At 39.0% G+C, this 13,107-nt stretch overlaps 1 protein-coding gene across 2 annotated transcripts in view; it reads right to left on the bottom strand.

The window, feature by feature from the left end:
* Nucleotides 1-13,107, bottom strand: part of HCN4 (hyperpolarization activated cyclic nucleotide gated potassium channel 4) — a 148,607-nt gene that overhangs the window by 134,951 nt on the left and 549 nt on the right. Inside the window, exons 1-2 of one of the 2 annotated variants that reach the window (XM_035335310.1) lie at nt 10,568-10,704; nt 3,869-3,960 (exon numbers count right to left, since the gene is read on the bottom strand). In XM_035335310.1, the coding sequence (XP_035191201.1) occupies nt 3,869-3,918 (50 nt within the window). In that variant the 5' untranslated portion in view covers nt 3,919-3,960; nt 10,568-10,704. Of the gene's footprint in view, nt 1-3,868; nt 3,961-10,567; nt 10,705-13,107 lie in introns of those variants that run through there. The other variant, XM_035335307.1, reaches the window with a different exon arrangement.

Genomic DNA, 13,107 nt, shown 5'->3' with positions numbered 1-13,107 from the left:
AAGTCAGCAAGAACAATTCTGAAGTTAACATGACTAATGGAATTTGTAAACTTTCATATAAGAAAAGGCATCAGCTGGAACCTCAACTCCCTGACTTGTTCTCTTTAATCAGCAGTGACTTGCCAGTATCATCTGGATCTTCACACTGTTTCAAAGAGCACATCAAAAAGACTAGATAGAGAAGTATTTTGTCTTATTTATTAGACTAACTCCTTTGCGGATGTTTCTTTCTCAATTGTTCTCCTATACCCCTGCAATCACACTTCAATAACATTAAGTTTCACGATCTCTCTTTCTTACCCAGATTAAGCTTTAGAAGTTATAAGGTACTCAGTTCATCGCATCACATCACTGACAGATACTCCCACCTCTCCTGTAAGAAATAATTGCATTTTTAGCCCTTATGTTTGCAAACTAGAGCTTGGCGCACATCGAGCATCTAAGCCTACTGTCATTCTAGAACAACAAAAGAGGTAATGAATTGGCTCAAGAACCAATGCCCTTGAGGCTGGAGATTGTCCGCTGGTGTCTACAAAACGCAAGCAAGGCAGCCATAATGGAGTAAGGGTGTAGCTGCTTGCTGGTGCTGATTTCATGGGCACTTATGGCAAGGCTGAACAGAACCTTTTCATCTTGTCATTTCAAAACTAAGGTGTCCTGTAGTACTCATAGATAAGCAAACACTCTGCTGAGGCACTAAGAACTGCCTAGTTCGTTGCACCCTTAACCCTCCCCTATAAATTCTTGATTACCATTTTGTTAGGGAAAAAATAACAATTTACATGTTTATGAGCAGATGATAGAACTTTTAAAAACTGATCAAAGACACAGTGTTGTGAAAAGAGTGCTTTACATATGCCTGAATGGGAGAAAATTCCTGACAGTTTAAGTCCACAAGCTTGCATTTGAGGCTGATCAGTTAACATTATGAATGTAAGTGGTGTCTATTATTCTTGTATTTCCTATGACAGCAATAGAAAATCACATTTATATATCATATTGCAGGCAAAGACACTATTCTGATTCAAGCCAAAGTTGCCTGTGGTATGTGCTTCTGACCCAGTACATCATCTTTTGCTCATGAGTAGAGACTACAGGGGATGGTTACCTAAAACCCTGCTGGTGCATGATACGCAGTGATCAGATCAGCAAGTGCCTACAGTGATAAGCAGGATAAATCAGTCAGAACTGCAGAAGAATCTCTTCTGATCTGTAGAAAACTGCAGTCCGTGGTGTACTTTTTTCTCCCATCTTACTGACAGTGCAAGAGAGACTGCAAGCAGTCCCTCTTTATGCCCAGCACTCCTAGCTGAATTAGGAGCTGGCCCTCCAGTTCTGACGCCACTCTCACTGATTTTCAATTGGTTTAAGGCAAGACAAAAATCTGAGTTCAAAGCATATAACAGCATGATCCTAACAGTTGCCTCCTGGCATATTTTATGTAGCTAAGGATTTACCCAGTTTCATCTGTTTCCATTCTGACAACAAGGAATAATTTGGAAATCCTTCTTTGTGGAAACAGTAACTCTGTGATGAAGTTGTATGAGATGAGTTCAGAGCTAAGTATCTGAAAATCAAGTAGCACTTCATGGTATGTATTAAAAACTGATGGGCTTAAGTGATTTGGCAAACCTAGAAAAGGTCACTTGACAATTAAGTGACAGAAGTTGTTTCAGGACACGTGTTCTTGCTTATTGAAGGCTTATTATTACAGCAGGTAAGAGAGGCTGAATGTCTGTACACCGGGAGAATGAATGATACATGTGCAAGTGTGCAAAATTCACACAATTCTCGTTTCCCAGCTGCTGTACTTGATATGCTGAGATTTTCTTTCAGATTTGCATTGTCTAGTTTCTTAAAAGAATTAATAAAGGAATTGATCCATCCCTTCTTAAAGGATGAGGAAGATATTTATTTCTAACCTAGCACTGATAAAGATTGGTGTCTGGGTATTGTGCCTGAAATGATTTCTTAAGTATTATGTATGGCTCATTCGAAGTTGCATGAACTTTGTTTTACTACTGCTCCCTGGTCTGTTTGCTGCACCCCTCTTCCTGCTTTTTGAGCAGGATGTAGAAAGGGGGTGCTTACTTCCATTCAGGAAAGGCTGCTGCCTGTTCTTAAGGGAGGGAATCATGAGAACAGTGTGCAGTAATGGATCTCTGGGGAAAAATATACAATCAAGAAAATCCAATAAAAATGTTTCCTTGCTATACTCTCAAAGCTTCTAGCAAGCTATGTCTCAGGGTCTTTCTGGTTATCGAGGATACCTCTATGTTTAACAGCCCATCACAGATTTTCTTCATCTTGAATTTGCAGGGTTACTTTTCATACCCATGTAAACTTTTGGCATCCATAACAACCTACAGCAAAGGAGCCTGTACATTAATTGTGTGCTCTGCATTTTGTAGTTTTATACCTTTTTCTTAAAAGGAATAAAACCTTTCAACATCTGAAATAATATATTTTTCTTTGTCTTACAAAAAAAAAAAAACACTGATTAATGCAGCCTTTGCTTTGTTGCTTTTCAAAACCTTACGAAACAATGGTCTTACAGAACTCACACCTGCTGGAGAAGAAAAGCTACAGATTGCATTACCTATGCTGCTTTGAACGTAAATGAAAAGCCCAGACAGCCTGAAAGGATAATTTCTTCTAAACATGGAGTGTGTTTAACTTTACTTGCAAGCATGTGAGTCTGCACTGACACTGAAAAGCAAAGTACTTTCTGCTGTGCACTGTACAACAAGACCTTTAACATTGCCAAATACTCTTAAATTGCTGCTATGTTACTATTTTAAGTACTGAGCCTCTTTGGTTTGACTTTCTACTCCACTAGCGAGATATCTAGAAGTGGAACGGGCAGCTCTCATAAGCAGGGTCATCTTGCCCGTCTATATGGGATCGTACCTTCCACATGGAATTAAATTCAGAACATACAGCGGAATTGAACCTTCAAGGCCAGAAGTATAAATCAAAAAGAGAAAGACCAAAAACTTTCAAACTGCTACTACCAAGACAAATAGACAAAGCCCACCCGCATGCCAGTGAGCTTCATTCTGTTTTGAAGGTAATTCAGTGCAGTAGCAATTATGCACTTCCTTCCAACAGGTTTCTCCGACCACCCGGGGGCATGAAGAAAACCATGGATATGTGGAAGTCATATCAAAACCATCTTTTTTTTGGAGGAAATGTCAGAGCTGTAGGTGATTTGTAGATTCTCCACAGCAGTGGCTTTCAATCAGTTACATTACTCTACAGAGTATGGAACAGCCTCTGAGGCAGTGGAAATTTTAGCACAGAAAACCATCCCCTTCCAGTCCTTTACCCCGAGTTAAAGGTATTCTCTGTCAAGCTCTTAAAAAAATAGAGGCAAACCAGCTTTTTGACATTAACAGTACTGTAATTAAGACATTTTTGATTTACTTTACAGTAAGCATGGTAGAGCTGTCAAAATGTTTGTCTTTGGAAAGTTTTTTTGATGTTGTTTATTTTTGAGAAGCATTGCTATGCAGCACGTGAGGAAGAAAAAGAAGCTTCAGAATGATCTCCAACCTTCCACTCTGACCCTTAGCCTCAGTTCCACCCAGGTAACAGAAATGTCTCTAAAATTACACTTTTCTTGATTAATGTGATAGCTTATGCCAAATGACATCTAGTTTTCCACTGACATCAGATGGTTATTAAATGTTAGCAAATACCCCATCTCTGAAATGCTATGATAGGAAAACAAAATATCTTATATCCCAGATGGCATTTCATCTATCTTACTTGATTTTTTGCTGAGAATAACAACTAAGATTGTGTTTATTTGCATCCCTGTCTATTCAGGTCTCAACAAATAAGACAGAGAGGCTCTCCTTCTTACCTTCTGTCAAAGGATATCAAGAAGAAATCAGCTGAAGCTGGCAAAACCATTCTGCTTTGAATTTGCTAGAAGATCAGAGCCATAGCCAGGTTCTGCAAAAAATGACAACAGATACCTCTCGGTTTTCATGCAGCGACTAAATTAGACTGAACTAAGCAATTGCCTACTGTATTAAAATTAAAACATAACTTAGAGTACGGAAAAGACATTCCATATTTATGAAATGCTGACACTAGGCTTTGCTCCGTAAAACATGGAAAAACAAAACCGGTTCTTGTCCAAGGCAGGCACAGAGATGAAAGTGGGTTGTTTAGTTATTTTAAAAGCATAGCTTGACAAAATAGCCAAAACTGAATCATGGTTGCCTATTTGGCACCTGCTCCTCAGTGGTATCAGTTGCAATGGAGATGATTGTGTCTGGCCACCTGTGTCACATGGGAGCACAAGAGATTGATATTCACACTTGGAGGCTGCTCAGGTTGACGGGTGTCCAGCTTTGTTATATGGTATTTACATGCCAGCACTAATAATGCTTTGCAGAATGGCAGTCCATGAGCAAAGGACACATTTCAGATGACATTTCTGCACGTTGAGTAGAAGCCAAGGGTTTCACTGGTAGAAGACCTTGGCCAAAGTCTCACATGAAAAATTTAGTTGTTTGCCGTTTGCACCTCTTATGAATTGATGGGCTAAGATGATGGCCAGGTACTCTTCCTATGGAGAGTACTGGGGGGGTTTCAGCAGAAGACCCACATCCCCAGACTTGCACTTCCTAGCTCACTAACTTAGCCTACAGTTAGCAAGCTACATGCCAAAGCATAAAGCCCATTTCTTAGAGGCTTCCAACAGATCTTTAGAGTAAAAGGAAATAGAGTAAGCAAATATTGCAATTCAGTAGCAAATCATAACTGACTAATAATTTACTAATGTCAGAAACACAGGCTTCTCTTTGTTTGGTGTCTTCCAGGTAATTGCTGTTTCAGGCACCAAACACATGGTCTTACACTGTACACATTGCATAAGCCACCATCTCAGGCCTCTCCAGCACTTATAGATGTGATCTGCAGACACAAATTCTGGAGCAGTGGAGCAGCAGGCAGCAGTATGGAAGCCAGCACTTGTCCTCTACTCCCTTCAGCAGCTTATTAGTTCCCACACATTACAGGATAACCTGACTTCACAGGGGACAGTTGCTATTATTGAAACAGGGTGTTTATGTCAAGTCTCTCTCCAACTATCCAAGATTTCTTGAAGTATCTCAGCTCAGGCTTTTCATTTATTGTACACGGGTTTGAGATACACTTGAAAACATCAGTGGAATGATTGCTAGCCTCAGTGAATCCCTGCAGCTAGGCAATAAAACTGACAGAAGAAACTGAATGTTTATAAAGCTATATACATGGGGAAAACAACCACCCTAGCTTTGCTTATATAGAGAGGTACTTTCAGGTAACAATTACCACTAAGGAACAAGATCATGGGGTTACCTCAGGCAATCCTAAGGAAATGACAGCTCAGTACATACTATTTTTAAAAACACAAATAATATATTAGGAATTAATAGAACCAGAGCAGAAAAATTGTTACCACCATGTGTTTTTTTTACTGCTGTATTCTGCACACTGGATATTGTGCATGCTTTGGTCACCTCATTTAATAAGGAGGAAAGAAAAATTTAAGATGATTTCAAATGAACAAATCCATAGAGGAAAAACTAGGAAGACAACAACCCTGGTTTAGGAACTCCTTATGCAGAATTTTCTGTAGACTAAGAAAATGCACTAGGAAAGTGTTACTATATCCTCCTCACTTTGCTTCATATGCTTCCTAACCAGCCACTGTTAGGCAGGGGTATTGGCTTACAAGGATTTGTTCTTGTAGAAGAAATTGAGCTTTTTCTAAGCTCCCACTGGGGAAAAAAAATGCTGTTTTCTGGGCCCTGAATCACCCATTTGAATGTAAAGTGTATGTCTTGTTTTAGGAAGGCTTCAGAAACATGCTCAATAACCTCAGAAAATGGAAGATGCTTATATACTTTGTCCCCTGAGCTCTGCTTCTGCTGCAGTTCAAGAAGAAAAACAAATATCCATTACTATGGATGATAATAGAGTCTTCTCACCTAGGCGTAGCAGTTTCTGAAGCATGATTACTTGATGCATGCAAGACAAAAATGCTGCTTCCTCCTTTCCAGAAAGTTAACTGGTTGGTTAGTTTGCCAAATTACAGCTTCACAGGTGAGTTTCTTGTGATATGCAGGAAGACAGCACTCAAGAATAGGGACAGATTATATGCCTGCCACTGGTTGGAAAAAGATATCCAACAGAAAATATTCTTATTTTGGATATCTGACTTAGGCTGTTTCAATCTACCATCACCAATGAGATTTCAATATGGGGCTAATGGGAACCCAACCCAAAGAGCTGACAGGGTCAAAAAAGAATCATACATATTCAAATTGACAAGAAAACTATAGTGTACATTACAGCATAGCACACTTTCTGTGCTGCATCACATGCAATCCAATGTCAAAGCAAAAGTCCTTGAGGGCTGGGGAAGGAATAGGTCTTTAATTTTTGGTTTAGGCTATCAGCACAAAGAAAGATTTCCTATGTAACATTGCATGCTTCTGATCAATATTCTTCTCCTCCACTGATATTTCATTCCCTAGCTGATAGGCTGCTGGCACAAGATATAGCCAATTTTCATGGAATTTACTTGCATCCGGCTGCAGACCTCCAGTTTACATGCGGTACATATGAGCAACCGCATTAACCTTAATCTGAAGGAAAACATTTTATTATATAAGCACAGTCCTGCTCCCATAATGCTATTCATATCAATACACAACATGGGGGAGACTGAACAAGTAAATTAAATAGTGTTCTGCTGCTTGTTTCCTAACATATGGGATCTTAGGGAACTAGAGACTCCTTCTGGAAGGGCACATAGTCCAGGTTGCATGTCAGACTGCAGTACTGATACACACTCACATTATCACTGCTGCCCCATCCAGCTTGTGGTGCCTCAGCAGCCCTGAGGATACCCTGGCTGACTTCTGTCTTCACTTCAGACCATCTGAGAGCACTAAACTGTACTGCCACCTCATTGTGCTGCTGCCACTCTTCTACCACCCTCTCTCCTCACAAAGAGATGTCAAAACTAGCAAGAAATCCCCACTTGGTCACAACAGCAGTGATGCTGGGCAGGCATATAGCGTGCTAAATGTACAGAATAAGAGGCTGGAAGCTAAAGACTGTTTTCCACACCTCTGGTGGACAGGGCAAAACATAATGGCTTTGCATGGCAGCAAGTGAGACTCATTCAGACATTATCAAAAGCTTTCAAATGGTGAAGATAGTTCTGCACAAGAGTAGATTGCTCTGGTAATTCTGGAATTGTGTCACTGAAGATTTTCTTGCAAGCAGCTTTGCCAAGAGAGGCAAAGTTTGTAGGAAAAGAAAAATATTTTGTTAGGCCTACCTTACAAATATTAAACTCAGCATGCTTCTGGATCCCTAGAGAAATAATTGCACACAGAGGTTTATCTGGTGGTTTTGGGTTTGTCATTGCCCATCCATGAATGGGAAATCTTGGCAATGACAAGGACTGTTTCTCCTCTGGCAATCCTCATCAAAAAAGGGGCATACAATAAATGGCTTATCTCCAATCTGCAATTCTCTCTTCCACCCATCTGTAAATTTGAATTAATTAATAAACGCCCTTATGCTTTCAAGGTCATGGAAAATGAAAGGCACTCAACAAAACGGAGGCACTGACAGTGTTTTTATTATTATTGCAAACAGAAAATTTGTGAGGCAGAAGCACTTTCATCTATGCCATATGAGGGAAGTTGGAAAACTTAAAAGGAAAGAAAGAATGTAAATAAATTGTGCTTTGAATAAATGTGACCCTTGCCTAGAAAAAGCCTAAGGCTTTAGAGAACAGTCTCTCAAAACACATGGTGAGGCCAAAGACATCATTAAATCAAGAATCTTCAAGCAAATTCAGCCATACTGTCTTTTTTGTTTGTCCCTGTTGATGGTGGACAAGCTGTTTTCTATTGGCTGCTCACTGAAGAACTGGCCCTTCTGGCCAGAGAGACCTCACGTAGATAAGCTGTTTTTTGACAACTGCATCTGCGTACTTATTTGAAGCTCCTGGCTCAACCCAAAATGCACTAGTGAATCTCACCACAATTAAAATACATAAACGGTAGAACTACACAGCTACTTTTGTGTCACATAATTTAATGTCCACATCACATACGCTGCAATATGAGATTCCACGGCTTCCTTGTAATCTTCAAGCACCCCCAACGGGAAACAAATAAAATGATTTAGGGAGTAAGATGAAAATGTCATTTAGCTATATAGCACTTGACAAGTTAGGAACATCACCATTAGATAAATGGAAACAGCACGTATACTTATGAAAACAATTTCTGGAGACACACGCAGACTGAAACTTTTGGAAATAAAGATAAATGAAAAATTATTTGGAGAAAATTTTGATTTTACAGAACAAGAAGGATCAACTGCTTAAAAATTCTGGAAGACCCTAAGCCAGAAAGATCACTTAATTCTTTCACTGCCTCAATGACAGAATGTCCATCAATTAGCAATTTTGGATATGGCCACCAAAAAGAGCAACTCTGAAGTCTATCTGCAAAATCCATTTCAGCCTGATGCCTAATTCAAGTCAGACTTTTGCTATTTTGTAAGGCAGGAATGAAGTCTAGTCACTAAGAAAATGGGCCAATTTGTTTCCTCTTTTTCACTCAGAAATTTAAGACTCATTGCAAGGCATAGAGTTAAGCAAGGAAAAAAGTGAAACAGGATAAAAACCATGACAAAGATTCAATGGCTGCAGCTCAACAGCTGGGGAAAGAGGTCTCTCAGCATGTGTGTGAACTTCTGACACTCCTCAGGACAGCGGAGGCCATCACACTGGGCCTGCAGCATCACACAGCACTTGGCTTCAAATTGCTGCAACCTCTGAGTTCATCTCTCAATGCTGACATGTGTTGACAGACCTGCATGAAGACATTCTTGTGATGGATACAGAACTGCTATGTAATAATCAAATACTGAGATGTTGTAATTTCATTAGCACTGAGAAATCTGGGCAGGGAGGCTTCTGACTGTCAGATCACATTCAGATGAAAGAAGGACCAATTAACTATGTGAGACGTTGATTAATGGAAATGAACCTGTCAGTTTCAGAGGAAGTCACACAGCTACTAACAAAGCAACTTGAGCATAAGGTAACACAGTTTATTATAAAAATCAAAGCCATAAATCAAGTGTTCTGAATAGAACATTTTCAGTAGTCTGTTATATATGCCACTGTGAGTAATCCTATTTATCCCTCTAGCGTAGCTGGATAGAAGAGGATGGTAAGCTGTCAGTACCACAGGGAAACCTTCAGAATGGATTGGTTGCTTATTTTATCCATTTCATAGCCCCTATTTTGTTAATACATTACTTGTCCCACTTGTGGAAGCATGCGCTCAAGCTTAGTAAGATACAAGCAAACACACTCAAACTCAGTAAGACCGTTACGGTAACACAACTTCGTTATGGCTGTTATCACCACCATTAGTATTATGATTAACATTGTAAATTGCTAAAAAACAACAACAACACTAGGACCAAAACCAACAGTCATATATTCTGTATAATCCAGGCTAGTAAGCTATTGCATCATTTTACCCTACTCTCAAACAGTAACAAACCTGTTCTCATCTTCTCTATGAGGAAAAACAGTTTGTAGCAAATCCATATTGTGCAGGAACAGATCTCTTCCTGCTTGTACCTCTCTGCTTCTGGCTCTCTAAAACTACAAGCTTTAGATGTTCAATAAAGTAAAGACGCTGCATTTTAACTTTTTGAATTTTAATTTTTCCACATGCTACTACAGCCTAAGACCACAGGAAGAACAAATTGCAAAATGAAGTCACATACATAAATTGCAAAATAGCAAAAAAAGAAAAAAAAAAAAATAACAGGAAAACTAAAGTAAAAGGGCATACTTCTGAGTTGAACGGACACAGCTGTTTTGGCAATGATATTAACATGCAATCAAAAGAACACTAACAGTTGAAAAGTTTTGTGGGAAGTACCAGACTTGTGTACCAGACTTCAATTTTCAGGAACATTCACAAGGAAAAGTTGAGCTAGTGGGATTATTTGTAAATCAGGACATGGTAAGGTTGCAAGACAGAAAAACATTTATTGTTTCACAGTCTCTCTTCTCTGTAGCATTTCTTTGTACACTTAATATCTATACATATCAATAGGCAGTATGTATTTGGTAACAAAGTAGATTGGTCACTGAGCCCTACAGGCAACAGCTGCAAAGGGAATAAATTTGAAGTCCTGACCATAAAGGTGGCTGGGTGAGGTTGTAAGGAGGCTAGTAAAAATGAAACAAACTACTTGAAACAAGCAAGTTGAGGAAGGTAATGTGCACTTGAAACAACAAAAGAAGCTGGGGGACAAAAGAAGTTGAAGAGAAAATAAGAGACTTAACAGAGAGGCAAGAGATCATTAACAATCCACCTTCATGAAGATAAATCAGCTTTACCAATAGTCTCCTTTTCACTTTAGACCTTAGAGACACTGTGTGGATTACTAAATGCACCAAATTATAACTGCTGTTTAGCTTTTTTTTTAATGTTTCAAACAGAAAATACGTTACCTGCTTTTTCTTGATGGACATTGATGTGTAGATTGCTGGCTGATTGAAACATAACACCCAGACTGATGTATACCAAACCACCACCTCAGCAAAATCCAGCCAGTACCATGTGATGGAGTATAGGACACGGGGGTAAGCCACACAGTGATCTGACGAGAGAGGGAAGGAACTATAAGGCTCACCTGTTTAAGGAACTTGCCACTTTAAGGGATTAAATTATTTAAAGTGTCTCAACCCGAATCATTTTTAAAATGCCTTTTACCTTCCAGTCATCTTTCCCTTCCCCAAATTATCAGAAAAGGCCATTTTAGGAGGACAATTGGAACCGTTACTTTCTATATACTACTGCCTTTTACAGAACAGAAAATTGTTTTAGCTTGTCAGATACTATATACCTATGAAGGCTTATCCACAAACTCAGTAACAGGGCTACACATTCTCACAAGGAGAGAATTAACTTTTACTGCTACCATCTGCAGAGTCTCAGGCAAATCTGAGGTACACCACAATGATAAATAAACCCTGAGCACATGGGATTTACTATCTCATCCCTGATGAAGCACATATTAACCTGTCAGGCTCACCTGCTAGTCTTCTTTTTTTGTATTCTATACTGAAATTTAGGGGGAAAAAATGGCAAACTCATTCACCTTTTGTAAAAGCAAACAAACAAACAAAAAAAACAGTCTCTACATCTTTACTCTCTGAACACAAAATTAATGATGCAAATCCCTGAAGAAATCAGAATCAGCAAGAGTGTTCCTGTATCATTCTTCACACAGTATTATTCCTCCTGGATCACACCTTACTCTATAGACATATAAAATCCTAACACACTACTGTAAAAACAGGAAGCAAACTAGTATACCCTTGTCAAGCAAAAACCTATGATTGGGAAATTAAGCAGTGCTAGAGTCACATTAAGGTTCCACATCAAAACCATGTGTGGTTGTGATTGATATCTCTAGACAAGAGCAATATGAGATACTGCACAATCACTGACGAGTTGCACTGGCAACTGTATTTAGACTATAGGTCTAAATAAACTGCAAGCACTGCATAAAAAAATTGAGGTGCCCTAACAAGGTTGGGAAGGAAAGAATTTGCATACCCTTTTCTACACTGCAACTGGCCATCTGTCCTGCTAGTAATTCCTTCTTTTCATGCCCCACTTCAACAGTGTTATTTTTAAAAGGTTTGATAAGAGTTATCTGATGCTCTTAGTTTACTTCTCCCACTTTCAAAACCGCATTTTGAAATTTTTGCTTTGTTAAGAGATTGAGCTTTTGTTTTCCTCCTCCAGAATCTTTTAGCATATCTGCCATAAATCACTCTTGGAAAACTAGACACTAGAAGATGCTGCAAACAAACCATTTTCTACAACTTCCGCTGAATTAGGTGAAAATTGATTCAATAGATGTATTCATACAATTCCTCTCTGACATTTGTATTACTTTATTCTGTAGTTTCCAAGAAAGTCCCAAGTTTACAAGCCAACTCTGAACATTTGACAAGCACAATTGAGAAATTCTCATGGGAAAGCAGTGATTAGAGAAAGCAACTGGCAGCTGGAGGCCCACGCTGTATTCCCTGTTCCATTACTGATTTTTCTGGATGACCTTGTCAAGTCATTTAATGCCTTTCTGCCCGTGCTCCCCGATCAGCACAACATTCAGATAAACACCTTCCTTTTGAAAAACAATATAAATTTGTTTATTACAGAAATGGTTCCTCAGACACTAGCCTGGCTTTTGGGTTGTAGTATCAGACGGAAGACAACACAGCTGCTACATGACATAAATGCCGATCTATCGTTTTCTAACAGACTGAACCATCACAGTTTAAATAACAGGTTAATCTTGTACCCAGAGGCTTTATTTCAGATGAGGCAGTAGTTACTTAGGACATTTTAACCTTATGCAACCAAGCTGGCAACAAAATAGCAAACTATAAAGGCAACAAAAAGACACAAACACACAAAAAATATCAAACAAAAAAAACATCATCGACAAAAGAATACACATTAACTTTTTTGTTCTGTTTAATTTAACAGAAACATGACTATTTAACCAAGCCTCATCTTGGTCAAGCACGTGCTGCTGGCAGTAGCAACACTCACATTTGGGATTAATGGTATCAGCACAGAACCCTCAGGTATGCAAATGAAAATGGTTTAATGGTGGCTAGCGATGAACCAACATCCCTAAAGTCAGTACAGGTTAGTACAGGCACTCACAGACATCTTCCAGGCTCTTTCAAGCCCCCTCACTGACCTTGGCTAGTTAATGCACATATTTCTATTGCTAATGTGCCAAGATATGTACTATAAATGGAATACGTAAATGCAGTCTTACTATGAGTCATCCTGCCATCACTCTTTCTAGATAAAGTGTAAAATTACATAACTCTGAGAGCAACCTAATAACAGAGAGGAAGCAAAATGGGAGAGAAGTGCAATTTTGATTTATTAGTCCATCTGTACAAACCTGTGCTGCCTAGCAAAAGGCAACACACTGAAAAAAAAATGCTTTTTGACATTT

Source organism: Oxyura jamaicensis, chromosome 10 (genome assembly GCF_011077185.1).
Source record: "Oxyura jamaicensis isolate SHBP4307 breed ruddy duck chromosome 10, BPBGC_Ojam_1.0, whole genome shotgun sequence".
NCBI classification, from domain to species: domain Eukaryota; kingdom Metazoa; phylum Chordata; class Aves; order Anseriformes; family Anatidae; genus Oxyura; species Oxyura jamaicensis.
Note: the sequence above shows the minus strand (reverse complement) of the source record. Positions and strands in the feature narration are given on the sequence as shown.